Raw genomic sequence first — 24565 nt, forward strand, 5'->3', positions numbered from 1 at the left:
GGGTCGCACTAGCCAGTACCAGGGAAGTACGTGCTAAGCAAGCGTACTAAGTAGTCGCGGTGGCCACCGGCCTGCTCGACTGTGGTTGTGATGGACAGGGGCCTCATTAGGAAGAAGAAAAGAAAAGAGCATTTGCTTCGACGCAAAACACCGCCTCCTTTGTTTCCACTTTGCCTGCCTGTCTGTTATTATTATATCACTCGCCCAGTCCCTCCTGTGGCCACCGCCCCTGACCAGCACTCTATCCTCTCCCACCATCTCGCCCGCTAAGAGTAATATCAACATCAATATCAATGTCAATGTCAATATCAATGTCAATATTCTGATGTTGACGCGACAAGAAAAGAAGAACAAGAATCAGCGTCATCGTCATCGTCATCGCCTGTCGGTACGAACTAGCCGTGCCCTGTCGTACCGTACCGTACCGTATTATTACCGCGCCTTACTTTTTTGTCCTCGACCGCCTCCGCCCAGCATCGTTCAACAACAACACAACACAGCAGCAACTCTCGTCCTTCATCTGTCCCATTGTCTGTTCATCCCATCGATTTCGAGCCATTCTATTTACTGCCCAACTCGACCAGCCTGGCGTGTTTACAGCCCCTTTCCCGCCTGGTACGTGGCTGCTTGCCCCGATTTCTTTGATCTCGTCGCCCGGTCTCCTACCCAAATTCTTACTTTTATCGCATTCTTTGGCTGTTTGGTCTGGGTCGTCCGCCGGCCGATTTGCATTTTACTGACCTATCTTGTTTCAGATCTACTATCAAAATCTGCTCGACTCTTCGAGACAGGGTAAAAAGACGACGTGAGCCAGACTGCTTCTCCATTGAAGCCGCACATTCTAACTCTTTCATGTTCTAGTTATCGACACCGCTGATCGACTGCCATAAACGTGTTCGAGACGCGCACGCGCTACATTCCGCCGTAACGACCTGGCCAGCTCCACCAAATCCTCATCCTGAACAGATTGTCGCTTCACTTGGCTCGCTTTGCTCGAACAATTCGCCTGGACAATCCGGGCTCTGCCGAAAGTGCTGAGGTCTGCCTCTCGACGTCTTGCGAGCCGACCTTGATCTCGACTTCATACCTGCCTGCTGAGGCAGGTCATGGAGATCACGACCATACTGAATAGAAAAGCCTCTGCCGCCCTTGCTGCCGATCCCCATTTACAAGCACAGCTCGCTCAAGCTGTCCAGTTCCACGCTCAGGAAATGAGTGACCACACAACTTCCCAACCCGGTGACCACACCGTCCTCGGTTATCCGCCTGGCCAACCTATGCATCAAATGGCCCATGTGGCGCCTCAAGGAATGCCTCATCCAGGAAACGGTGTGCCTCTGATGCCAAACGCATACATGCACGGCGGCTTTGCCCCAAACCCACAACAAATGGCTCCTGCTCCGCCACCGGTACAACAAACTCGGTCAGGAGCAGAACCAGCTCCTAGAATTTTTCACTGCTCGACGTGTCAAAAAGGCTTTGCTCGCCGCAGTGATCTTGCCCGTCATGGTACGTACTATCTGAGGTAATAAAACAACTACACATTACTAATCAACTACGGCAGAACGTATTCATACCGGCGTTCGACCACACGCATGCGAGTGGCCCGGTTGTGGGAAACAGTTCATTCAGCGGTCCGCGTTGACAGTCCATTCGCGTGTTCATACGGGAGAAAAACCGCACATGTGCGAGCGCTGTGGGAAGGTAAATTAGCCATTCCAATGGAAAGAATCAGAAACTGATCTGTTTTAGCCATTCAGTGATTCCTCTTCTCTAGCTCGGCATCGTCGAATTCATTCTGGCAAGCGCCCGTACAAATGCCCTTACGCCAACTGCCAGAAAACCTTTACCCGCCGCACCACGCTCACTCGCCACCAGAACCATCACACTGGGACTATTGAAGAAGCTGCTGCTCAGACTGAGGCTAGCCTGCGGCAGAACAAGGAACGCGGGACTCGTTCCGATAATATGTACTCAGAGACCGGATCTGGCCAATCCACGCCTTCTCCAGGGCAGCAGATGTCAATGGGGCTGGGTAGCGAGCTTCCGCCACTGAATGTGCTCCGTCCTGGTAATGAGTACTACATGCCCAATGGATCGATCCCACCGCACGTACGGAGCGACTTCCCACAGGGCAGCCCTCGCGCTTCTCCTGCTGCGACGTCGCCTTCTTTGTCGAGTTATAGCAGCCACCCACGTCCTTCGATGACGTCTCATCCGACTGGTTACGGACCGCCGCAGCCACTCGAGCCTCCAGCGAACAACGACCATCGACCTGGCAGTGTCACGGGTAGTCCCCACATGTCGAGTATGGGCTGGGCGTCCCCATCCCATGGTAGCATTCCCTCTCCGGGGTCTGCGCACGACTACAACTATCCTGAGCCGAACGGTACAGTGTATCCAAGTGGAATGCCTCAGCACATGTACTTTCCCAACTCGACCATTCGACGACCAGGCAGCACCGAACCCGAGAACTACGAAATGAAGCCGAGAATCGGTGACGCCTGGTCTACGGCTGTTTAACCAGTTACCAACCACGGTTCGAGATCAACCGAATCGAAAATTGTTTGCACTTTACATGCCTCTTTTATGATCGTGTTATCCGTGATATCCGTATTATCCGTTGCAGAGATTCCCCTCATCGTCGTTTCCAGATTTGTATTTTTTCCGCGTTGCATTTGATTTCCAAGATACCATGTTCGAAAATAACAGAAAATGGAACATACAAGCAAGCATTTGCACTGGGAGGAGTGGGAGTATGGTGTGACCATCTTGATTATGATTTCTTTTGTTAGTATGATAGTTTGGACTGGATAGACTGGTCGCTGGGTTTATTCATTTCCTTGGTGGCGTTTCGTAACTGACTTATATATAACTTCACCTAATATATTCCTATCTATATCAATTTGAATTGATGCACTATTATATATCTCAACTGATGTATGTTTGATGGTAGAATTGAACGATGTAGCATATATATAGTGTTTGAATATGTCAAATTTAATGTTCTCAAGACAGTAACTGTATATTAAAATACGCTAGTATGATACACCCAACCCTTGCATATACACCATACCCTAACGCCATGCCAGACAATTGATGTCAACCCCAGTAGCATATTCTCAAATCATCAACCCACTCGAATTGCCACCCCCCAATCCAGCCGGACACACACACTCCGCCGTCTTAGCAACAGAACCCGCCCGACCGAACAAATTCATCACCACCTTTGACGCAAATGACGGGCCCATCGGGTTCGCAGCCGCGTGGTTGCTAGATAGTAGGCCGAAGCGCAGGATGACTTCGCCCGTGGTGATCAGGATGGAGATGACGATTAGGATGATGATGATCCATGTTTGATCTATCACGCGTTAGCTACAAGCCTATATAGAGAAGGAAAGAGGAGGGGGGGGGCGGGGGCGTACGGGATTCGTTGTTGTCGGCTATTGAGTCGGATAATATCTCGGTCAAATCGAGAAACACGCGACATCGTTCGTTCAGGACCTGAATGCGCGGCTTGATCTCGAGATACTCGCGCACAGCGATGTATAGCGGGTAAAGGGTTGGTTCGGATTCCCAGAAGAAGGTTGGGACATCGAGCATGTTAGATGCTTTATGAATGAGTTAGTCTGTAGTTCTAATAATGGGTGAAAAGAAAAAAATAGGCGTACAGAGATTAACCTCAACTCTGCTTTTAAAGAGCCGCCCTAATATGCGAAACACTTCGTCACGCTTCATGCCCAGCTTTCCCGTCATAGCCAGCCGGCGGGGGATATCCTTGGCCTCGGTCATTTCCTTGGACATGGCCTCTTCGAAGAAACAGAGTTTCGTGCTCTGTGCAATTCCGTGTGAAATGGCGAGTTTGATCATATGATCCCCAGAGCGCAACGTGATCATGTCATTGTACACGCGCGGCCGCGAAATCTCGGTTGAATACTCAAAATGAAACTCTTCAGTCTCAAAGTCTTCTTCTGGTAGTGCCAGCGTTGCGAGAGGAACCGAGGGGCCGCCGCCCGTGGTGCTCGAGGACGAGAAGGTGAGGTCGGCAAGCATATCCTTTTCTTGACGTTCTGTGAAATTCCAAAACACCACAACCCCGTAACTGAAAACGAACATCTCGGCGTAGTTGAATGCGTTTGGAGAGATGCGGCGAACGACGGTTCTTGTTGGCTGTTTATCATTATTGTCTGTTTTCAGTACCTCATCATGCTCTCCACTAGACGGCCGATCCTCGCTATCACCATCGCTGCTATCGACATGTCGACTTTGGTTCTGCTCGTCGTCAACAACATCACCACTTTGGTTATCCCGTCGGCCGCCAACAGAGTGCTCGTGCTCTTCCACGTCGTATTCGTCATGATAATCTCTCCGTTCGTTACGCTCAATCTCCTCATCCAGCACGATCTTCCCTCCAACATCCTTCAACACCGGACTACTCCGTAGTCTATACCCTCCTCGACCTGAAAGTAACGGGAGATGGTAAGCGGTATAAAGACAATCATCATACAATTTGGTCCTCGCGCCATGCCACTCTTTGACAAACGCCGCCGTCGCGCCCATTTTGAAGCCCTGCGCCGTACAGTACGCCGTCACGCGAGGCAATTTCTCTGCCCGTCGCGCCTTGGGCAGTCTCTCTGCATAGCTCTTCGCTTTCTCTGGCGACACCAACCGCCGACGCAACGCCTCTTCTTCAGCCAGTAATGGCGCAAGGTCATTATCGACGCCAAAATCCCCGCGAAGCCTCTGCTGTTGTGCGGCCAACTCGAGTCGCTGCCGGAGCGTCTCCGGGTCGAGATTCCGTTCCTGGGCTAATCTTTGAACGAGTTCCTCGTCCGCGGCTTGCAGCTCCTCGTCGTCCACTTCTTCCGCATCTTCGGAGTGTGTTTCTGGTAAGAGGACTAGCTTTTCAGTCACCTTGGTCGAGCGCGGTGGCAGACGCGCTTGAGCAGCCAGCCTTCCTGCTGTGCCAGCTGTCCCGCCGCCGACATTCGCTCCAGACGCTCCACTGATACCAGCCGATGCTGAAAGACGCGACCGGGGTCTCATTTGCGGGCGTTGCTGGGGCGTGCGGCGTTGTTGCATTGAGGGAATATCGGAGGCGTACTGGAGGACATTGTCGACAGTGATCAGGCGAGTTGCGGGCTGGAGAGGTCGTCGAGGTTGCCGTTGGGATTGTTGGTCACGAGAGTCGGTGACCTATTAAAGTAGCATCAGCACACTGTCTGACAGAATACGGCGTCATATTTGACAAATTTCAATGCACTCACCAAGACCGTGGGATTTCTTCTTCCCGACTCTGGGCCCTTTTGCGGCGCCATGTTTCCTATCTTTTCCACTTCCCACGCCGTTTCCTTGCTGGCGCCAATTGACTATGCAACCCAGGCAGAAAGCAGTCCTTGACAGTGCAATTGCAGGTATCAAGCAAGCGAAGCGGCGCGTTGAGCAAGGGCGATGATCATTGGCACAGACGAATCAGTCGAGTTTAATGTTAATAGTTAGACGGCCTTTCCATGACGTCGACTCTGCCAAGAAGATAAATAACTGCCGCCGTATTGGGAGCGATTCCTGGTACGGTAAAGTAACTTACACAGCAAGGCTGAGTCAGCAGCTACCTGCCACGTGCCCGCGCGAAACGGCCAAGTCAACCGGCCCGCAGACTCCACTAATTAATAATAATAAATAACAACTAAAGTTAGTTAATATATTGTCTGGGGTATTTGTTTTTTGGGCTATTGTGGAGGAGTATTATATATGTACAAGCATCACAAGGTAAACAACTGATTATCATTGAGCACGGCGGGAAATTCTTATTTCATAATATCTGTCTTACTACGGATGTGTCCTAGGCTTCCTATGTACAAGGCAGAAATCACCGTAGTAAACATGTCAAGAAACCCCCTGCGCCGAACCAAGACTATTTCTTAAGGTCTTTTTAGATAACAATAGTATGCCAATAATGAAGATGTAATCCAGTCACCCTTGGTATCCCCGTAATCTCCGGTCTTCGTCCCAGATTTCCTTCTTTGTTCGCTGTACCCGAGCATGCATTTGCTTCAAGCGGCTCAAATCAGACGGCGTAGGGTCCATTTGGTTCGCAACAGAATCGTGCAGGCTGCGGTACTTGGAGTATAGCTTTTTGAAATCCATTGATTTTTGCCGCAGTTGTTGCCGAAGTTGGTCCCGGTTAAGTGGCGGTGATGCACTGCCAGAGCTGGTACCAGCTGGAGACATTGGTCGCCGACGTTTGATATCGTCGCTGTGTCCGTTCATACGGCCGGCTGGTGTCTGCTCAGGTAAAGTCTTTCGTTTCAGAGTGTTTGCTCTGTCGGACGAAGGCTTAGCTGTTCCATTGGACCGCACGCTATCTTTCGGCTTCGCAATCGGTGCTGGCTTTGTCTTTGGTTGCTTTGATATCTGTGCCATTAACGGCGAAGAACTAGATGAACTCGTCTGACCCGAATTATGTGTAGAGTTGCCAAAGTCGGATGCATTGGTCGGGGGTGAAGATGCCAGTGGAGAGGGTTTCACAGGTGATGTAGGCTTTGTCGAGCGAGGTCCAGACAGTGTCTTTGAGGAGGTGTTGTTGGAGGTAACAGGAACTGTTTTGATACTCCGTGGACGTGGCTCCATTGTGACTTGGGGTTTGACGACTGGAGAGCGTGTCGTGGTACTTGCTTTGGCAGCTGCAATCTTGGCGTCTGGCTTCGCTTTAGCCGTTGCTTTGCTGCCTTCTGTCGTTTTGCTAGCTTCTGTTGTTTTGCTACTTTCCGCCACTTTAGTCGTTTCTGTCGAAGTTGTAGGCTTCTTAGCAGGAGGAGTGGGGGGGGAAGCTAAAGGCGCAGCTTCCGCCATATCGATGTCTTCATCTGAATCGTGGACAAACTCGGCGGATTTGAATTTCCCCTCAGATTTTGCAGGAGCCTTCTTGTCGGTCTTTTTGGTTACCCGCCCTGCTAGGGTAGTATTCTTAGACTTGGCAGGGGCACTCTTCTTCTTTGACTGCATTGTTTTTGTAGGAGCTGGAGTTGTCGGCGTCAATCGCCCATTCGTGCGATCAGTTTCGTTGCCAGTATTGTAACCTTCTTTCAACGCTTCCTTCCCAGCTTCTTCAGATGCGTGGACTTTAATTTGCGGTGGTTGTGGACCAGTTTGTAGCTTCAGTCTTGATTTGCAAACGCCTCTTGCTTTCTCTTCTTTCGAATTCAGCATTTGCCAGAGCTTGTCTGAAGGGGAAATGCGTTGTCGATCAAAGGCCGAAATGGCACTTTCAATTGCTGATGATCGGTCGGCCTCGTTAGGATAGGGGAAATTCCAAATATCTAGTTCTTTGTAGTATCTGTCTTTGAGGTTGAATTTGGAGGGGTCAATTCGATTCTCCACTCCGTATTTCCGCGCCAGCTCAAGACAGTCCTCTTGTGACGAGCGAGTTGTCTGAGCAAGGTATTTAACAGACACTGGAGTGACGGCTAGCAGGTGCATAAACGGTACTTTCAAAGCATCGATGCGAACTTTCCGTTTGTTGTGTGAGGGTGGGGCTGAGGTGGGAGTGACGGCAGGGATAGAAGCCGGGGAACGAGCTGCCCCAAATGAGGGACTGTTGGGGATTGAACGGTTGTTGAAGAAGCGTTCCTTCTCGAGATCGGTCTTGCTTAGAAGGGCTCTGCCGTGAGACCGCCTGCCATCGGGTTTGAGGTTTACCAGCTGTGTTTTCTTGGACTCCTTGCCTCTTTCAAAGGCACTTAAGCTTTGCTCCAGATTGGCCAGGGCTTCGTCTGTAGCGGAGGTCGCTTCTTTTGCTTTTTGCACCTCCAGACTATGACTGAGAAGGCCAGAAAAGTATAGATTCCCTCGGTCGGAGGCGTTGGTTCGATAGAGTTCGGACCGCTGGTGCTCGATGGAGGAGTGGAAATGCTGAGACTTGGAGCCGTAGTAGAGGGTTTGGTGTTTGCCTAATCGTAGGCGAGCTTTCTGGTCCTTTCTGAGGGCGTCGACCAGTTCGTCCAGTGTATTTTGGGCGAGATTGAGACGCATTATCTGGTTCGGCTTCGAGTGAGGGTCTGGAGAGGCGTTGCCGGGCAGATCCCCACGCCAGAGCGACAGGCCGGCCTCGGGCACGTGGAGAGCCATATCGAGGGGAGCGAACAAGAGGTATTACTCTCCTATTCCACAGGCGATATTCCCAGGCGGTGGTCTGGTTGCGGGTGTTGAGCACACAGGGAGAGAGGGAGGGAGCTGGTGGTTCAGCTGTGGAGGCGAGCGGCGAACGGCAGCTCCATATAGAAGACGGGATCAGCAGACTGCAGGGACAACAATCAGTCGAGCAGACAATGCACGCATGGCAGGTGCAGGGACAAAGGCACACGGACGAGGCGAGACAGGAGAGAAGTAGCAGAGGAGGAGCTGGGGAGAATTGCGGCCAGGGTGCGAGAGAGAAAGAGAGAGAGAGAGATGCGTTACGTCGTTGGTCGAGGGAGCAGGAACCGAGAGCGCCAGGGCAGGCAGGCGCTGGCAGTGGCACTGGCAGGGCAGGGTACAGCCGGGGCCGGGTGCTAGAGCCTAGGGCCTAGAGCATCTTGGGATGGCGTGCGGCCCGGTGGGTACGCGTACCGTACCGTATCGTATGGTCCACTCCCCGGCGGCCACTGCTTGAGCTGATGCGGTTAGCCCGCGCCGATTAATTCCTCGGAAGGCGCGGCGCGGGAGGCTCTTTGGGCCGGCCATTGGCTGAGCGCAACGGAAGCTACGGTGACCGCTAGTACTGCTGTTACCACGTTACCAACACATCATGAGTCCGGCTCATCTGAGTTGGACGCGCTAGGCCTGGCCGGGCTAGCACGCTGACACGGGACCCGGGCTTGCTCCGGCATCCTCTGCTTTCCTCTGTTCTTCTCTTCGTCGTCTCCACGTATTGCTTTGGCGCTTCCTTGTGTTGCCTCTATATTACTTCTATTCCCTTGCCCACATCGAGTGTCAGGGGTTACAAGCAGATTACATTACCGGCGGGCAGGCGCGGCCGTGTGAGATGGAGCATGCAGCGTCAGCCAGGCCTTGGCCGATCTCCCGGCAGAAAGCGTGAAACGGAGATACGGTATGTTGGTATTGATTACTCGCAAGCTGGCAAAGAAATTATTATTAATTACGTTCATGATTCATGAATATTCTTTAATACATACCAACGCTTGCTCGATTTGTCGTGGCACAGTGTCCGACTTGAGAAACCTTCGTAATGACTGTGCTTTGTCTCAGCAACCGGTCTCGTTTCAGGCCGTCGTCGCCAATATGAGTCTTTGTTCGCCGTCTCACCTGTTCTTGGATGCTGGCACAGCTGAACAGCCCAGTCAGCCTGGGTGCTCAGAATGTACATGTACAGCTTGTCATACTGCACAGCCATATCCACCCGAATCGCCACCTGTGACCCCACCGGACTATCAGTATTCACTATCCACTATTCAGTACGTGTGAAGATGGCCGATATTATTATTCGATCATCACCTGTGGAATTGAATCGAAATGAATGTAGAATTAGTAGTACTAGTGTCAGTATTACCATTATTGTATCCCAAAATGATAGGCTATCTACAGCACGTCCGATATTAATATTAATCTAGAGGGCTTCAGAGTGGCGCCCTTGCTTCCGACAATCCACCGTCCTGGCTAGGAGTTAGGAGATGATTGGCTGTGTGCAATTCGTGCTATAACCAAGAACACGATGCTGCTGCTTAATTCTTGCTGCACATGCAGACATGGCTCGCGATCACTGCCGTGTAGATCGTCGGCTGTCTGAAACAACGGGCAGCGGGTTAAATTAGTGGAATGCTGTCTATTTACTGGCCATCACCCATGGATCGGTGCCTGTCTGCGATGCATTGGCCCAATGGGTGTTTTGTCAGCTAGAATAAATATTAGTGATGGCTGCGTAGGCCGACGATCCGGCTTCATTATTCCTGGAGGGTGGTTATTTGGGTATATACATTTGCCCAAATGATCAATTGATGCTATTTCCGCGGCTGCGGATAGGCTGAGGCATATATGTAGATACTACCACCGAGTGAAATGTCGCATTGTTCTCAAGGTGAAGGTAGCATCCAGATCACTCGCCGCATCCCGTGATAATTCTAACTCCCCGTACGTATGATTATGAACTCCGTAACAGTGTAAGTAATCCTGTTATTCTCTCTGCATCCCGGTCTGCATGCGGTTAGCCCGACTACTAGTCTGCTTAATAACAGGCGCCTCGGAAGAGCAGATAATATATCTCGTATATCAATAGCAAGAGAGTAAATAAGCAATACGTATGTACTATTAAATAGCCGTTGGAAACGATGTCCTGGTCAGTCGGAGGAGTATACTGTTCCATTTCTGTACAATATGAAATGTGTATTCCTGCTTGCTGACCAACCCTGAAGAATCGTGGATCTACAGCTAGCCTCTAGCTGGAGCTAGTCCTCCTAGCCTAGGTCTGTATTGACATGCTCCTGTTGACGGTGGTCCGGTGATGGTTATTATTGTATTATTGTATTATGGTTATTATTATTAGTATGGCTAGTATACTAATATTTCTTTTGCCGCAGCAAGCCTGCTGCAATATACGTAATGCACCCAGGTCTTGGTTGGTTCCAGAAGGAATCCGTCAGCCAGAGAGAGCTATGGATCAGAGGCGTGGGATCGCCATGATGTTGGTCATACTTAGTCTTTAGTCTTAATTCTGCTGCGTACTCTGGAGCAGTCTAGCTTGGCTGAAGACTTAGTTCTTACGCCTTAATAATCACCATCGGAGCCTTATCAATCCTAAATTATTAATCTGGATTCTGTAACTATGTACGTACCAATTGCTACGGACGCGGGCCGTTTGTATTTTTGATCAGTACTAGACATTAGTCTGTTTAGCAGTGGGGGCTTGTTATTTCAGTATTTCTGGTTCAGTCGTTATTCAAGGACTAGTTGACTATGAAGTCGTGTAAACAATCCGGCTCATTGAGTGAATACTGACTAGAATTGAATTGCATATTAAAGAAGAGGGCCCTCAGCCACGAATCACTGTCCCAACCAGACTGTCGGACAAGCGACGCAAACTCTCTGCCGCGGCCTGAGCTGCTCTGACAACAGACATCAATCAGGCTAGCGTCGGTCTCCATACATCAATGATGATTAGCGATGATATGCTTCGTCTGGAGTGGGAGTAGACTGCAGACCCCAGGGTATTATCGTATGGCTATTCGCCCCATCCGTTCGTCGGACGCAGCACATCGCAGACAACCTTGCTCTGGATGTCTCCTCGCCAATCTACATGGCAGCACATACCTCGACAAGCAATAATAACACAACATCCGACTTCGTCCTTCGTCCATCGTTCCTGGCTCGGACCGGCCATTCCACCCACCGAGCGCATGCGACCCGTTCCCCCAATTACTCGACAACTCGACAAGCGAGGAGAAGGTGGAAGAACTAAACTACTTAGTCCCGAACTAATTCGTGCAATACCACACACCTCGAGTCAAAAGCGGTCAATTAGATTCGACCATGCGCCTTGACTATTAAATTTAAAAATCACCGATCCTCGGGGCATTTAAAACCTTCGCTTTTGTTTCTCGCCTTTCCCCGCTTTGGTCGTCACGGGTTGCTCCGATCGGAGTTTTTTGGCGAGCGACACTCAGAATTATTAATTCGACTGTCGCAAATTGATTATTCTCAGGTCGGTTAATTGGGTTGTCAATTGAGGGATACACGCACATGTACCTACATATGTAACCAGCCTAGTATACTTTTAGAAGGCGTATTATTTTATAGATCAAAAGTACATGCATCTCATCGTTCTCGGTCTATCTCATTTTCCGTAACATCTGAATACAATTCAATCGTCTACATCTGCTCGAAATATGCCTGCCACCCAATTTCCTTGATCTTAACGCCCTTGATTTCTAGGTTTTCAACCTTGGCGTTGTCCGCATATTGCTCAACTTTTCGTTGAACTGCCGGTTCGTACGAACCTAGGATGCGGGCAGCGAGCAATGCAGCATTGATGCTATTGTTAATGCCAACAGTGGCCACGGGTACCCCTGTATGATCTCGTCATTAGCATGGAGACTTTATAAATAGGATGGCTTGGAAAGAAACTACCTCGTGGCATTTGCACAATGCTGTATAAACTGTCCACTCCGTCCAAAGCACTGCCCTTCACTGGAACACCGATAACAGGCAGAGCTGTATGAGCTGCTGCCATACCAGGCAAGTGAGCTGCACCTCCAGCAGCTGCAATGATAACTTTGATACCCCGTGACGCTGCTTTCGAGGCATATTCCGCCATGTAGTTGGGGGTGCGGTGTGCTGATGTGATATCAACTTCGGGGTCGATACCAAAGTAGTCTCTAAGAAGCTTGAGGCCCGGCACCAGCGTCTTGAGATCACTGTCTGAGCCCATAATAACTCCCACTGTAGGTGTGGGTTGAGATGTGCTGGGCTTCGCTGCGGGAGTTTTGATATCTTTGCGCTGCGCCCGAATCTCGTCGACCGTGTCGATCAGGGGCTGGATGGTGGTCTCTGCATCGTACATCGTCGCGCCAGTTACAGTAATGTGCCCCATCTTGCGTCCAGGCCGGGCGGCTCCTTTGCTGTATAGGTGTATACTGGCGTTGGGGATCGAAAGGGCACGCTCTGCCACCTGCAAATGAGAATCCGGCGTGGCGCCACCGATAATATTGAGCATAATGGAGGGCTGGCGGAGCTCCACGCTGCGAGCAGGGATTGGGAGGTCGAGAATTGCGCGGAGATGGGTATCAAATTGAGAGAGGCCGCAGCCTTCAATAGTGTAGTGTCCGGAGTTGTGGACTCGGCTTGCAATTTCACAGAGTAGAATCGAGTCGTCTTCAAGCAGGAACATCTCAACGCCAAAAACACCCTTTCCCTCAAAGGCAGCAACGGCATTGCGAGCTAGCTCTTGGGCCTTTTTGTTGATAGTGTCTGACACATTGCGGGCCGGTGCATAGACAAGCTTGCATATTGAGTCTTCTTGGACTGTCTCTACGGTAGGATAGGAGAGAACGGTGTCTTTTGTTTTCACAACCATAACAGCCAGTTCCTGTTACTGCCATTAGTCTGCGTTTTAGTAGTAAATGATAAACACTGACCATCTTAAAGTTGGCCCATTTCTCTGCATATAATGGACGTTCCTTCAGCGCTTCGAGGGCTGCCAAAATTTCGTCCTTTGACCTGACAGGATAATTCCCTTGCATTATAGATTAGACAATAACCATGAGATTCTCAACTTTGAGTCATACCTCGTCCATCATAAGCTAAGGTTTTAGATTTCAACATCAATGGAAAGCCCAACTGTTCTCCAATCTTGGCGAGCTCCTCCGGCGTATTCTCCACAAGTTCGGCATAATCAGCCATTGGGATATTGAATTTTGACAAATGTCTTTTCTGGTCGTATTTGTTCTGGATAATGCGGATTGCCTGCCAAGAGGGCTCAATCTTGACTTGCGAGGCCACTGCCTCCAGCGCATGAGTGTTGACATGTTCAATTTCTGCAGTGACCACATCACATGTCTTTGCGAGCTCCTGCACAGCTTCTTGATCGTTGAAGTGACCGACGGTGTGGTTCTCATGAGCGCTTATTTGCTTGGCCGGTGCATTTTCGGCGTCTAAAATATGCACTTCGATGTTCAGTCGATTGGCTGATTCTGTGAGCATGCGGCCCAACTGCCCGCCACCCAGGATCCCGACTTTGGGAGAGTTCCACGCCATGGCGTTGTCGTACAGAACAAGTTCGTGGGGAAAGCCGGCGAGAGAGTCGACGAGTTCTTCTCTTGTCCTGGTCAATGGAGGTCAGTCATAGACTCGCAGTGGATCTCGAAAAGTTCACGCCGCCTTCCAGAAAATTGCCATCACGTGATGGCCAATCACAGGCGGCCCTTGAGTAAGTGCAATCCTGGGCAGTTATTCAGTTGTGGAGCAGCAGGTTTAACCGTATTCTCCTCTATATCTCTATTTAGGATAATCCAATTTTCCTTTTTCTCCAAAAATTTGTGCACCCAGCGACCCTCGAAGCTCTGCAGCTGCTGCTGTGGCCTGCGGGGATCGATAAGTCTGATAACGGAGGTCGGGCCAATCAGAGCATCGGGGACCGCCCTCTAAGCGGCAGATCATTTCTATCGCAATCGCAATTGCGGCGCGTGCAATGCAACAGTCGCTCTTCCTGCACACCCCTCCAGCTTGCACCTCGCCTGCTTTTGTCTACTGACCAGGCCAGGCGTGGTATCTGACAATATGTCTCTAGGTATGTGCCTGCGCTTTCTTTCCTATCCCTAGGCGCATTGTCGCAGCCCAAGTCGTGCGACTGTCGCGCTCTGGTCGACACCTTGCTGACCGTCCCGCTAGATGAGGGGCTTCTAGAGATAGTTGCTCAAGATGGAACCATGGATTAGTAGGTTTCCAGCCCGGCCCTTTGGCGACTGGTCATTCTAATGATAGATGTAGCGATCGATGGCCCAGTCAACTCGAGCCGTTACTTGAACGACTCGACGAGGTAGATTCTCCGAACACCTCCAGTTTTTGAAGAAGAGTACCTGGGCTTACAAATGCTCAAAACAGATTGTTCGCAATGAATTCCCCATCCCAAAGGTGCCTCCAGAATTAGCATCCTCCTTCGCCTCGCAATCATCGTCGTTCCCGTCATCGTACCCCGTCCAAGATTCTCTACAGAGCAGCAACAAGGAAAACGCCCCTCCGCCTGCAGACCAACCTCTGTTTTCAGAAACCCAAGAAGTCTCAGAGCAACAGTCGTCAAATCAACCTTCTCAGACCGATGCAGATTGCCTACCTCCTCCATTACTCTCTCTCCTCACGTCGATCAAAAGCACCTTACGAACATACTTTGTTTCAAACCCGCCACACACAATCCAGCGATTGGCGGAATTAATTCTACGTCCAACCCGTCAATACCGCACTCTACCCGCATATCTTAGAGCAGTCGATCGAGTAGTGTCGGTCTCGAGTAGCGCGGATATTTTCCCTCTCCCGCGGACGGATGTGCCTGGCGAGGGGGAACTGAGTAATGGCATTTCGAACGGCATAACTTCCAGTTTTATGCTTGCAGATGATTCTCTGGGCAGTGACGAATCACTAGGTGGAGCGCTTTTGACGCCGATTCCTTGGCTTACTAACCCGCATCTTGAGGTTGCCCATGCTGATATGGTGGTAGAAGGTAAGAGACTGCAATCCTACCTGTTCATCATTTATACACTAGAAGCTTGCTGACTTATGCAATTCAAGGGGCTGTTCCACTTCGAGCAAATGCTGCTGTGACCCAAGGCGAGCTTATCAGACAAGAACAAGAAGCTGGCTTAGTAGCCAACTCTCAAGCATCACATTCTTCAGTCAACGCATTGGCCGAGGGTGAAGAAAGTGGTGAGCGGTTATCGCCACAGCCTGATGAAGTTCCTCATGCGCGAGGTCCATCAGTAGTTGGAGTCGAAGACTTAGGACTGCAAGATGGGAAGGGCGTTGAGATGACAATTTCAAACTCGACTCCAGCCCAAGAGGATAATAACACTGAAATGGACGCTTCATCCTCTTTGAACCCTTCAAATGAGACCCCAGCCGACGAAACAAACGAGAGTAATGGAGATGCAGATGGTGATATTGTGCTCGACGATATATCTGCCAAGGATAATAGTGCTGCTCCCACAAGAGCTGAAATAGAAGAAGACCTGATGGAAACAAACGAACAGAATGAACAGAAGCTGCCCAATGCTGAAACTAGCACGGCTGAATAAGACCAATTTCGTTTCTTCTCATTTTATTTCATCTTACTTTAGTTGAGCAATTCATTCTGCTCTCAACTATATAATGAATACCATGACTATCGAAACAAAATTCTCATCACTCGTTCTAGTAAATACGTCGATACACGTCGTTTCATTTGGTACCCAACTGTGTATCAATTTCAATAGATAATGAAAACGGCGTCAAAGACAAAAAACCATAGAGCAACAATTATTATACATGTTGAAAGTCCAATAGAAACATTATAAACATAAATTCGTAAATCAAAATTCGTCATGCCCATGTAGACATGTATATCCAAATAATCGATCAAAGCTTTACATTCACCATTTGCTTTGTATGTTAGCTGATATGTATATTCCTATTCCCTTAAATGGTCATTTACTGACATCCCATCTTTTTGTTGGATTGTAATTCCTTGATAGTTTACGGATTGTTTCCCAAGAGTGAAAGAAAAGAAGAACTGTAGGGTATCTCGAATATATAAATGATGCGTGGCAAGAGAGAAATTGCTCAAGGTGTTACGCTGGGTGGCGTAGAATAGCGTCGCCATGTTGAGGTATCATTGTATTAGCTGGATATTTGAGTTGATCCCTGTCGCTTCCTCTCTTTTTTGGCCCAGCGTACTGCGAAAGATGTTAATTAAAATGCTAAACCCAGCATACGATGCACTTGATAAACTTACGTCCACAAGCATTGCATAGAGTCTTGGGTCCACTGGGACCTTTTCTCCATTCAGGAGAAGCCAGTGTGCCACAGTCAGTACACACGTATTCCTCGATTGTCTTGATTTTCTTCTTCTTGTCGTTTTCTTCGGAGCTAGTCGACAGTTGATTATGACCTATCGGTCCTTGGACCAGCCCTCCATCGCGGGCACCAGTACTGAGCCCCCTGGATCTTTCGCCCTCGGCGTATCGTAGACCGGTGAGCATTTCAATGCCATCCACCACCGAAGAAGCATCGCTCCGAGAAACCGTATCGATATTTCCATCCAACGATGAGACAAGGCCATAGCCTTCCTGTCCAGAAGTTGACACACTGGGTCGTGAAGGCGGCAGCATCTTGCCTTGTTCTGACATTGTCGTGGGTAAGTTCTGGAAGCCGTCATTCTCATCTTCTGGGCTGATTGTTACTGAATTATCAGAGCGACGTATCCACTGCTGTTGCAACCGTAGCTCCTCCTCCTCTTCCTTTTTCAAGTCGGCAATTCTTCTAGTTAATCGTATATTCTCAACTTTGTGTTCGAGGAAAGAATCCAAAAGTGCGGTGCTCTCGGTGGGATACGGCCGACAGATGAGAAAAAAGCCATTGCAGGCTATTCCTTCTTTCCCTGTCCCTAATGTTGTCTTCTCGTTGGCCATATGTGGATGTCCTGAAGCTTCCAATATAGTATATTCCCCATCAGGCCTCTTAAAGCGAAAATGATATCTGAGCCGGTGGCCGGTGGCAATAGATTCGTTGAATTCACGAATAAAAGAAGTTCTGTCATCGTCGTGGATGAAATCTGAAAGGAACTGACCTCCAAGATGCCTGGGATCCACGTCTGTAATTGACATAGTAGCAGGCGAAGTGTAGAGGACTCTGCCATCTGCACTCAACACAACCAGCATATCCTTCATCTCCGCCAGAATGCGCTGTGTCCAATTCCGCCTTCTCGTGAAGTCGGTGACAGCGCTCGAAGCGCTCTTCTGCGACGCGGCATTGCTAGGCTGAGTTTCTTGTAGGTCCGTACCATCATCATCGATGCTCATTCTCCGACCACTAGCCGAATCCATGAAATCTTGCCCTTGCTCATCTCCATCGTCCATGACTAGGTCGAGGTCTCCAAAGTCGAGGTCAAAGTTGGTCGGCATACTGTTGCCCGGTTGCGCCATATTGTCGTTGAAGGAGTATAGACCGGCCATGTTCTAGAGCAAGACAAGATTTAGCTTTGAGCAAAGGGGAGGAATACAGTTGGTATCGACTCACGCACGGTCCTCTGAAAAGTTTCAAAATGTTTAAATTCCAATAATTATACTTCACTTCGAAGCATTAAGGGGCGAACCAAAATCACAATATGGCCAAGGATGCAGCGGCGAGAGCCAAATGCCAAGTGCAGACGACGATGCGATGAAAGGAAGGCATGAATTGGAATTGACAGACACGTGGAAAGGGATCTGGGAAATCAGCCTGAGAAGGCTCGATGGAGAGTACCTCCGGTCGCACGGAGGCAGATCTCTATGCAGTCTCTTGCATGGGAGGTCCAACAAAGGTAGAGTGAGCGGTAGACAATAACCGTAAGGGAGTTAGGGCTCAAGGAGCGAGAGGTTGTTCGGGAAGAGCCGCGCTATTGCCCAAGAGGGTTTAATGGCCCAGGGCACGTGTTCTCGCGCCGACCCCGCGTCTTGACTGCTGCCGCGCAGGCAGCATCGCCTCCTTTAGGAAAGAAGCTCCGGCTGTCAATCAAAGCTCTTTTCCTTTCCACCCAAACAAATCACACCACCACCCTCGTCTATAGGGAGGATGAGGCGCCCATCTACAGTTCCTTATTGATATTGTTTTATCTCTAGTGGATTTGTTTCAGAATGTGAGTGACTTTGCGTTTGCAAAGGAGATCTGTATCAGCTGACGGCTCTAGGTGTATGTCTCGCCGGCCCGGTGTCACAGCATCCTAACTGACATTCAGAAACAGCGAAAATTGACAAACTTTCCATTCTTGGGTACGCTGATACCTAAAATCATCACTCATCCATCAATACCTCCCCAGTATATCGATTCCTAACATTCCCTACAGTGTGCGATCCTTTGACAATACCCGAAGTGAGACGATTCAATTCCATACCCCTTTGACGTTGATTGTAGGATACAATGGATCTGGAAAAACTGTGTGTGTCCTTTGCCGATGATGAATTGAATGGATATTTACTGTTTCAAGACAATTATTGAATGTCTCAAATATGCCACGACCGGTGATTTACCCCCCAACAGCAAGGGTGGAGCCTTCATCCACGACCCGAAGGTGCGTTTTTAAACAACCATGAGGTATGACATGCTGAAAAGTACCTAGTTGTGCGGCGAGAAGGAAGTCCTAGCTCAGGTCAAACTGGCTTTCAAAGCGACCTCCGGGGCGAAGATGGTGGCAACTCGAAGTCTACAACTTACCGTGAAGAAGACAACCCGACAGCAAAAGACCTTGGAAGGCCAAATTTTGATGGTGAAGGATGGAGAACGGACAGCTATATCATCTCGTGTCGCTGAGCTCGATCAGATTATGCCTCAATATCTCGGTGTTTCGAGAGCCATTCTCGACTCCGTTATATTCTGCCATCAAGACGAAAGCCTCTGGCCCATGAGTGAACCGTCGGTGCTCAAGAAGAAGTTTGATGAAATATTCGAAGCTATGAAATACACAAAAGCTATTGATAATATAAAGGTTCTAAGGAAAAAACAGAACGAGGAGCTCGCTAAGTTCAAAATCATGGAACAACATGCCAAGGAAGACAAAGATAAAGCGGACCGCGCAGAGAAAAGATCTGTTAAACTTCAGGAGGAAATTGAGGCTTTACGCGAGGAGACCCACAAGCTTTCCCAGGAGATGCGGAACGCGGCTGAATTGGCCGATAAAGCTTGGAAAGAATCTGAGGGCTACGCGCAGGTTCTCGGTGCTTTGGAAGGCAAACGTATTGAAGCAAAAAGCGTACAGTCTAGCATCGATAATTTGAAGCAACATCTCGTTGAGCTTGACGAGTCTGATGAATGGTTACAATCCACTTTGGAGCAATTTCAGTCCCGGCAAATACAATACCAGGAACAAGAAGAAAATCTCAAAGAAAAGTACATGGACATCAAAGAACAAATCGAAAATTCACGCCATCAGTTAGGATTAAAGCAGGCCGAGCATGGAAAGCACGAGAATGACAAGGCCCAATTCGAACGTCAAATCGGACGGCGAGAAAGCATGGTTCGAGAAATTTCAAGGAGGAACAATATCCGTGGCTTCGATGACACACTTGACGAGGCACAAATCGATGAGTTTATGACCCGCATGCGGAAGATGATAAAGGAACACAACCAAACACTGGAACGGACTAGGAAAGAAGGCCAACTAGAAATTCGCGAGACCCAGAACACTCTCAATCAGATCGCCCAACGAAAGTCAACGCTTCAAGAGGTAAAGAACTTCGCCAGAAAGCAAATTTCAGATAACGACAAAGAAGTGGCGTCAGTCCAAAGTCGCCTAGATGAGATTGATGTTGACGAAGGAACAGTCGCAGTGCTCGAGTCTAAAAAAGAGGGGGCACAATCTCGTCTCGACAAATTCAAAGAAACCCTTCAGGCAGCCACATGGGATAGAGATATCCAAAACGCTAACCATGAGTTAAAGTCCTTTGAAGATGCAAGCACTCGGCTAAATACAGAACTCATTGCAGGGACCAAAAGGGCTGGTGACCTAGCTCGCTTGGATCATATAAAGACGGAGCTCAAAGATCGTGAACGCCAATTAGAGACCATGTCGGGTGCCCATGGAGAGCGCTTATCAAAACTCGTAACGCCGCAGTGGACACCCGAGACTTTAGAGAATGAGTATTCGAAAGTCATGGAAAATGAGTCTAAAGCAGTGACAATTGCTGAGCGTGACCGTGATGGTATTGGGCGGCAACTAGATCAAATCGACTTTAAACTTAAGAATGCAAGGGTAGATCTCCAAAAAAAGCAGAAGGAACGTGACGAGTGTGTAAACAAGATCCACGAGGCAATCGGCGATGACCCAACAGAATACCCGGATGTCTTGCAAACGCGCCAGAACCTGCTAGATCAAACAAGGAAAGATGCTGAGCAGTTTGCAGGGATGCACGAGTATTTCAACATGTGCCTAGAAGCTCTTGATAAGAAAAAAATGTGTCGAACCTGCATGCGGTCATTCAAAAACGACACTGAAATGCGGAGCTTTAAGAGCAGACTGGAAGGTCTCATCAAGAAAAACTTCTCGTCTTCAGATGAGGATTTAAAACAAGCAGAAACCGAGTTCGAAGCCGCTCGAATGGTGAGCTCTGATTATGATACCTGGTTTCGTCTAACAGAGAACATCATTCCAGAGCTCGAGAAGGAGGAAGAACAATTTGAATCGCAAAAAGAGGAGTTCCTGTCCAAGATTGAAGAACACGATAAAATCGTGGACAGCTTTATAGAGAAGAAGCGGGAAGTTGAATCTCTCGCGAAAACAGTGACAACGATTGTTCGTATTGCAGGCGAAATAAAATCTCTGCGTTCTCAGTTGGCAGAACTTATGTCCAATCAACAAGACCCTGAATCCTCGCGAACCTTGGAAGATATCCAAAACGAGATTTCTGCTATCGGAGATAAGTCCAGGGCTGTCAAACTAACTATTCAAAAACTCACAAGCGAGAAGGAACAATGCCGAAATGATCTTAACAAGTCAGAATTGGAGCTCAGAGATGTGAAAAGTAGCCTCGACAATGCTAGCCATCAGCTGGAAAAGAAATCCAGCCTTCTAGCTCGAATTAAAGAGTACAAATTGATGAGCACTAAACAAAGAGAATCAATCGAAAATGCAGACCGTGACATCGAACAACTAATTCCCGAGATAGCCAAAGCCCAGGCCAAACATGATGACATCAGCCAACGTGTCGAGGCAAAGGAGCGAGAGCTTCAGCAAGATCTGTCTCAGCTGTCAGACAGTTTACACCAGCTCGACATTTCAAATGACGATATCAAGTCTTACAATGACCGCGGGGGCCCCGAACAGTTAGCCAGAAGCAAAAAAGATCTCGAAGTCATTCAGCAGGAGATTGAATCCTTGGAGGTGAAACAAAGCGAGATCACGCGAGAGATCAATAAAATTTCAACCCAGCTTACAGATAGCGAGAATACCAAACGGCAGTATTCTGATAATTTGTCATATCGCCAAGCTTGTAGGACGTTAGAGCAAGTTGAAGAAGACATTCATCAACTTGAAGAGCAAAACGCAGAGATTGATCGCGGCCGTTTCAAGGAAGAGTCTGAAAAATGGACACGGAAACACAATGCTCTGGCTGCTCAGCAAGCCAGCAAAATGGGCGAGATGAAGTCAAAAGATGATCAGCTCATGCAACTACTAGCAGACTGGAACACCGATTATAAGGATGCAGCTGTCAAGTATAAAGAAACGCATATCAGAGTCGAAACTACAAAAGCGGCTATTGACGATCTTGGTCGTTACGGAGGTGCGCTAGACAAGGCAATTATGCAATATCACGGTCTCAAAATGGAGGAAATCAATCGCATAGTTGAGGAGCTCTGGCAACGAACCTACCGAGGCACCGATGTCGACACAATTCGTATTAGGTCTGACAATGAAAACGCGAAAGGTAATCGTTCGTATAACTACCGCGTCTGTATGGTCAAGCAAGGCGCTGAGATGGACATGCGTGGACGCTGCAGTGCTGGTCAAAGGGTCCTGGCAAGTATCATTATCCGCCTTGCTTTGGCTGAGTGCTTTGGCGTCAATTGTGGACTTATTGCGCTTGACGAACCGACAACAAATTTGGACAGAGACAATATCCGTTCCTTGGCTGAGTCCCTTCATGACATCATTAGAACTCGTCAACAGCAGTCCAATTTCCAATTGATAGTCATCACCCACGACGAAGAGTTTCTACACCACATGCAGTGCGGTGACTTTACCGATTACTACTATCGTGTGTCACGAAATGAGAGACAAAAATCTATCATTGAGAGACAATCAATTGCAGAGGTACTGTAGTCATATAGAACTTTCAATAATTCTAACTAACATTTACAGGTTATGTGATTTGATTGAGACTTTAATATTACTCTCCAAATGCATTCGATCCGGTGTTAGATCAGATGGAAACAGCGGGTGGTCTTGGTAGGAGTTCGGGGTTATTCGAAGTTATCTGGAATACGTAACATTGCATTTACCTGGGCTTGTGACAATGTATATTTGAACCATAGCACTGCTTTTCTAATAGAAACAAAGTCACTCAAACGATTCCATCTCATTGTCCTCATCTCCTTCTTCATCATCACCAATAAGTGGCACAAATCTGAAATCAACAAAACTAACATTCCCAGCAGATCCTTCACTAGAAAGGCTGCCACCAGCTGTACCGCCACTATCTCCCAGTTCAACCATGAACTGCATGCTCAGCACACCTTGAATATCACCACGAATACTCACCTTTGTGGCAGCAGCCATCGCTCTTGCTGCCTTACGTATGAGTGCGAAGCGATAATTTTCCTTGACGCGGGAGCCCATAGAAGAAGGAGGATTAACCTGAAAGGTCTCTGTGACTGTCGGAGCGAGCTTTGTGCGTTTAGATGATAATGGACCCCCATCACCAGCTAGTGATTTGTGATTGAAATCACTGTCAGTATTATTTTTGTCCATTGAAAACTCGACGGTCGATTCACTGAATGGTCCACCTGAACCGGAAAGTGCAAAGAAAGGCTCCTTTTTGGAAGAGGCCGAGATCGAGAGAACAGTGGGATTTGTGCCATCTAATTCTGTTATGGCATTATGAAGCCATGCCGAGCGCATGATTATTTTCATGATGATAGCATCGCGCTGAAGTGGAATATCAAGCTCGCCCGCAGCAGATCCGAATGAAGGGTCGTCAGGTTCATAGGTTGTAAGCTCACATGTCGTCGTAATGCCGGATTCTGAGAGTGTGATACTAAGAGGGCTCCCAATATTGTTGTATCGCAATGTGCAAGACCGGCCAAGCAGCACTGCAGGACTGGTAAAAGCGCCAGCAACGCTGCTGGCCTGATTTGAAAATGAAGAGGAAGGTAAGTTTGCATCGCCGATGCCAAAGATCTGGAGTGTTTCCAATAGAGCGGAGAGTGAGATTAGAAACTGAGGATATACGATGTGATCTTGTTCCTCTAGATCATTGCCCTCACCCCCGCCATTGCACTCCTGTTCAGTAGATGGATTGAAAGTATAGGTCGTGAAGAGGGCCTTGTCCAGAAATGCTAACCCCTGCATTACCCTATTTTCTTCCACGGAAAATCGTATTCCATCGGGTGTTATTTGGATGAAAGCTTTTGAGGCAAACCCGATACAACGTAAAAGGGTATAGAGGTGGTTGGCGTTATTTGAAACGGCAGAAAAAATAGGATCCATGATTGGGTACTGGCAGACAAGGCAGTTTTTGAGAAGATCAAGTCCAGTGACTGAAGAACTTTGAGATGAATTTCAGATAAACTAGTAAAACAATGTCTTCACTTCGCGATTATCGTACATTGTGTGAAGCGCGATGTGTCGGGGGTATCAAGAAAAGCTAAACGTAAACACCAACGGCGCAAATCATAAACACAGCTCCGAAACTTCGGCGGGTCAGCAGACAATTGAGAAATGAGAGATATTCTGAGTATAGCATACCCGAATGCCAACGATGCTGGCAGCCCTAAGAAAGTGATGTTGAGGAATGATCGATCTGGAAGTGATTAGCGCGCATTATACTACAGGATGAGTTGGGTGTGAACTTACTCAACCCGAAGAGACCAGTCAAAAAAACGGCTGAAAAAGGATTTAGTTATATAGGAGATATAAAGTGATAAAGAGAGAGTTACCGGCTAGAAGCAAGTTAAAGCCGACAATGAACTGATTTTCTTTGGAGACGATGGGATAGTAAGGAGCTTTAGATGCCTCCCAGAGATCGTTGAGAGACATTGGGGGTTGCTGGAATCGAATTGTTTCGCGGCTGGAGGCAAACAACTAGACTAAAAGCGTCTTATTGAGGATGTATAGCAGAAGGACAAGAACAAACTGAGTGAT

The 24565-nt window shown here is 48.5% G+C and overlaps 10 protein-coding genes across 10 annotated transcripts; 4 read left to right on the top strand and 6 right to left on the bottom strand.

Moving 5' to 3' along the window:
- Positions 1–101: 101 nt before the first annotated feature.
- BGW36DRAFT_174025 (uncharacterized protein) lies at positions 102–979 on the top strand. Its single transcript, XM_046209668.1, has 2 exons — positions 102–805; positions 862–979. Exon 1 carries the CDS (start codon positions 326–328, stop codon positions 794–796), a length of 471 nt encoding a protein of 156 aa, XP_046072428.1. The 5' UTR covers positions 102–325; the 3' UTR covers positions 797–805; positions 862–979.
- A 127-nt stretch (positions 980–1106) lies between these two features.
- Positions 1107–2523, top strand: BGW36DRAFT_296056 (uncharacterized protein; the record flags this gene model as incomplete). Its single annotated transcript, XM_046211228.1, has 3 exons — positions 1107–1509; positions 1565–1704; positions 1753–2523. 3 exons carry the CDS (start codon positions 1107–1109, stop codon positions 2521–2523), a joined length of 1314 nt encoding a protein of 437 aa, XP_046072429.1.
- A 656-nt stretch (positions 2524–3179) lies between these two features.
- Positions 3180–5300, bottom strand: BGW36DRAFT_277087 (uncharacterized protein; the record flags this gene model as incomplete). Its single annotated transcript, XM_046210196.1, has 4 exons — positions 3180–3361; positions 3426–3611; positions 3672–5196; positions 5268–5300. Coding segments are annotated over 4 exons (1926 nt in total), but the record flags the coding sequence as incomplete, so codon positions are not given.
- A 673-nt stretch (positions 5301–5973) lies between these two features.
- On the bottom strand, positions 5974–8127 carry BGW36DRAFT_296437 (uncharacterized protein; the record flags this gene model as incomplete). Its single annotated transcript, XM_046211269.1, has 1 exon — positions 5974–8127. One exon carries the CDS (start codon positions 8125–8127, stop codon positions 5974–5976), a length of 2154 nt encoding a protein of 717 aa, XP_046072431.1.
- Positions 8128–11774: 3647 nt separating this feature from the next.
- BGW36DRAFT_379330 (phosphoribosyl-aminoimidazole carboxylase) lies at positions 11775–14038 on the bottom strand. Its single transcript, XM_046216197.1, has 4 exons — positions 13275–14038; positions 13125–13222; positions 12118–13075; positions 11775–12056 (listed from the first exon to the last, which is right to left on the bottom strand). Exons 1-4 carry the CDS (start codon positions 13741–13743, stop codon positions 11860–11862), a joined length of 1722 nt encoding a protein of 573 aa, XP_046072432.1. The 5' UTR covers positions 13744–14038; the 3' UTR covers positions 11775–11859.
- Positions 14039–14041: 3 nt separating this feature from the next.
- BGW36DRAFT_341872 (uncharacterized protein) lies at positions 14042–15863 on the top strand. Its single transcript, XM_046213105.1, has 5 exons — positions 14042–14275; positions 14377–14422; positions 14476–14524; positions 14590–15202; positions 15271–15863. The coding sequence occupies exons 1-5, from the start codon at positions 14266–14268 to the stop codon at positions 15771–15773; spliced, it is 1221 nt and encodes a 406-aa protein (XP_046072433.1). The 5' UTR covers positions 14042–14265; the 3' UTR covers positions 15774–15863.
- A 490-nt stretch (positions 15864–16353) lies between these two features.
- On the bottom strand, positions 16354–17657 carry BGW36DRAFT_296382 (GATA transcription factor LreB; the record flags this gene model as incomplete). Its single annotated transcript, XM_046211262.1, has 2 exons — positions 16354–16409; positions 16469–17657. The coding sequence occupies 2 exons, from the start codon at positions 17655–17657 to the stop codon at positions 16354–16356; spliced, it is 1245 nt and encodes a 414-aa protein (XP_046072434.1).
- A 565-nt stretch (positions 17658–18222) lies between these two features.
- BGW36DRAFT_417089 (DNA repair protein Rad50) lies at positions 18223–22774 on the top strand. The gene is made up of 11 exons (XM_046219370.1): positions 18223–18351; positions 18455–18482; positions 18557–18647; positions 18698–18781; positions 18830–18859; positions 18896–18925; positions 18947–19195; positions 19220–22338; positions 22360–22393; positions 22415–22462; positions 22499–22774. The coding sequence occupies exons 1-11, from the start codon at positions 18348–18350 to the stop codon at positions 22523–22525; spliced, it is 3744 nt and encodes a 1247-aa protein (XP_046072435.1). The 5' UTR covers positions 18223–18347; the 3' UTR covers positions 22526–22774.
- Positions 22561–24319, bottom strand: BGW36DRAFT_174138 (putative DNA repair protein Rad1). Its single transcript, XM_046209669.1, has 4 exons — positions 24278–24319; positions 24170–24224; positions 24030–24114; positions 22561–23969 (listed from the first exon to the last, which is right to left on the bottom strand). The coding sequence occupies exon 4, from the start codon at positions 23909–23911 to the stop codon at positions 22763–22765; it is 1149 nt and encodes a 382-aa protein (XP_046072436.1). The 5' UTR covers positions 23912–23969; positions 24030–24114; positions 24170–24224; positions 24278–24319; the 3' UTR covers positions 22561–22762.
- On the bottom strand, positions 24069–24460 carry BGW36DRAFT_296097 (uncharacterized protein; the record flags this gene model as incomplete). Its single annotated transcript, XM_046211235.1, has 4 exons — positions 24069–24114; positions 24170–24224; positions 24278–24307; positions 24361–24460. The coding sequence occupies 4 exons, from the start codon at positions 24458–24460 to the stop codon at positions 24069–24071; spliced, it is 231 nt and encodes a 76-aa protein (XP_046072437.1).
- Between the last annotated feature and the right edge of the window lie 105 nt (positions 24461–24565).

Source organism: Talaromyces proteolyticus (assembly GCF_021365285.1).
Source record: "Talaromyces proteolyticus strain PMI_201 chromosome Unknown BGW36scaffold_6, whole genome shotgun sequence".
Classification (NCBI taxonomy): Eukaryota; Fungi; Ascomycota; class Eurotiomycetes; order Eurotiales; family Trichocomaceae; genus Talaromyces; species Talaromyces proteolyticus.

What these genes read in the sequence shown, in the direction of transcription:
- BGW36DRAFT_174025 (XM_046209668.1), top strand. Translation starts at nt 326, where the DNA reads ATGTTGACGCGACAAGAAAAGAAGAACAAGAATCAGCGTCATCGTCAT.
- BGW36DRAFT_379330 (XM_046216197.1), bottom strand. Translation starts at nt 13,743, where the DNA reads ATGGCGTGGAACTCTCCCAAAGTCGGGATCCTGGGTGGCGGGCAGTTG. An exon ending in CTTAGCTTATGATGGACGAG is followed by an intron (nt 13,223 to 13,274) that starts GTATGACTCAAA and finishes CTATAATGCAAG; the next exon opens with GGAATTATCCTGTCAGGTCA. An exon ending in CATTGTGCAAATGCCACGAG is followed by an intron (nt 12,057 to 12,117) that starts GTAGTTTCTTTC and finishes GAGATCATACAG; the next exon opens with GGGTACCCGTGGCCACTGTT.
- BGW36DRAFT_341872 (XM_046213105.1), top strand. An exon ending in CAAGATGGAACCATGGATTA is followed by an intron (nt 14,423 to 14,475) that starts GTAGGTTTCCAG and finishes TGATAGATGTAG; the next exon opens with CGATCGATGGCCCAGTCAAC. An exon ending in TGCTGATATGGTGGTAGAAG is followed by an intron (nt 15,203 to 15,270) that starts GTAAGAGACTGC and finishes ATGCAATTCAAG; the next exon opens with GGGCTGTTCCACTTCGAGCA.
- BGW36DRAFT_417089 (XM_046219370.1), top strand. An exon ending in CCTTCATCCACGACCCGAAG is followed by an intron (nt 18,782 to 18,829) that starts GTGCGTTTTTAA and finishes AAAAGTACCTAG; the next exon opens with TTGTGCGGCGAGAAGGAAGT. An exon ending in AAGCTATTGATAATATAAAG is followed by an intron (nt 19,196 to 19,219) that starts GTTCTAAGGAAA and finishes AAACAGAACGAG; the next exon opens with GAGCTCGCTAAGTTCAAAAT.
- BGW36DRAFT_174138 (XM_046209669.1), bottom strand. Translation starts at nt 23,911, where the DNA reads ATGGATCCTATTTTTTCTGCCGTTTCAAATAACGCCAACCACCTCTAT.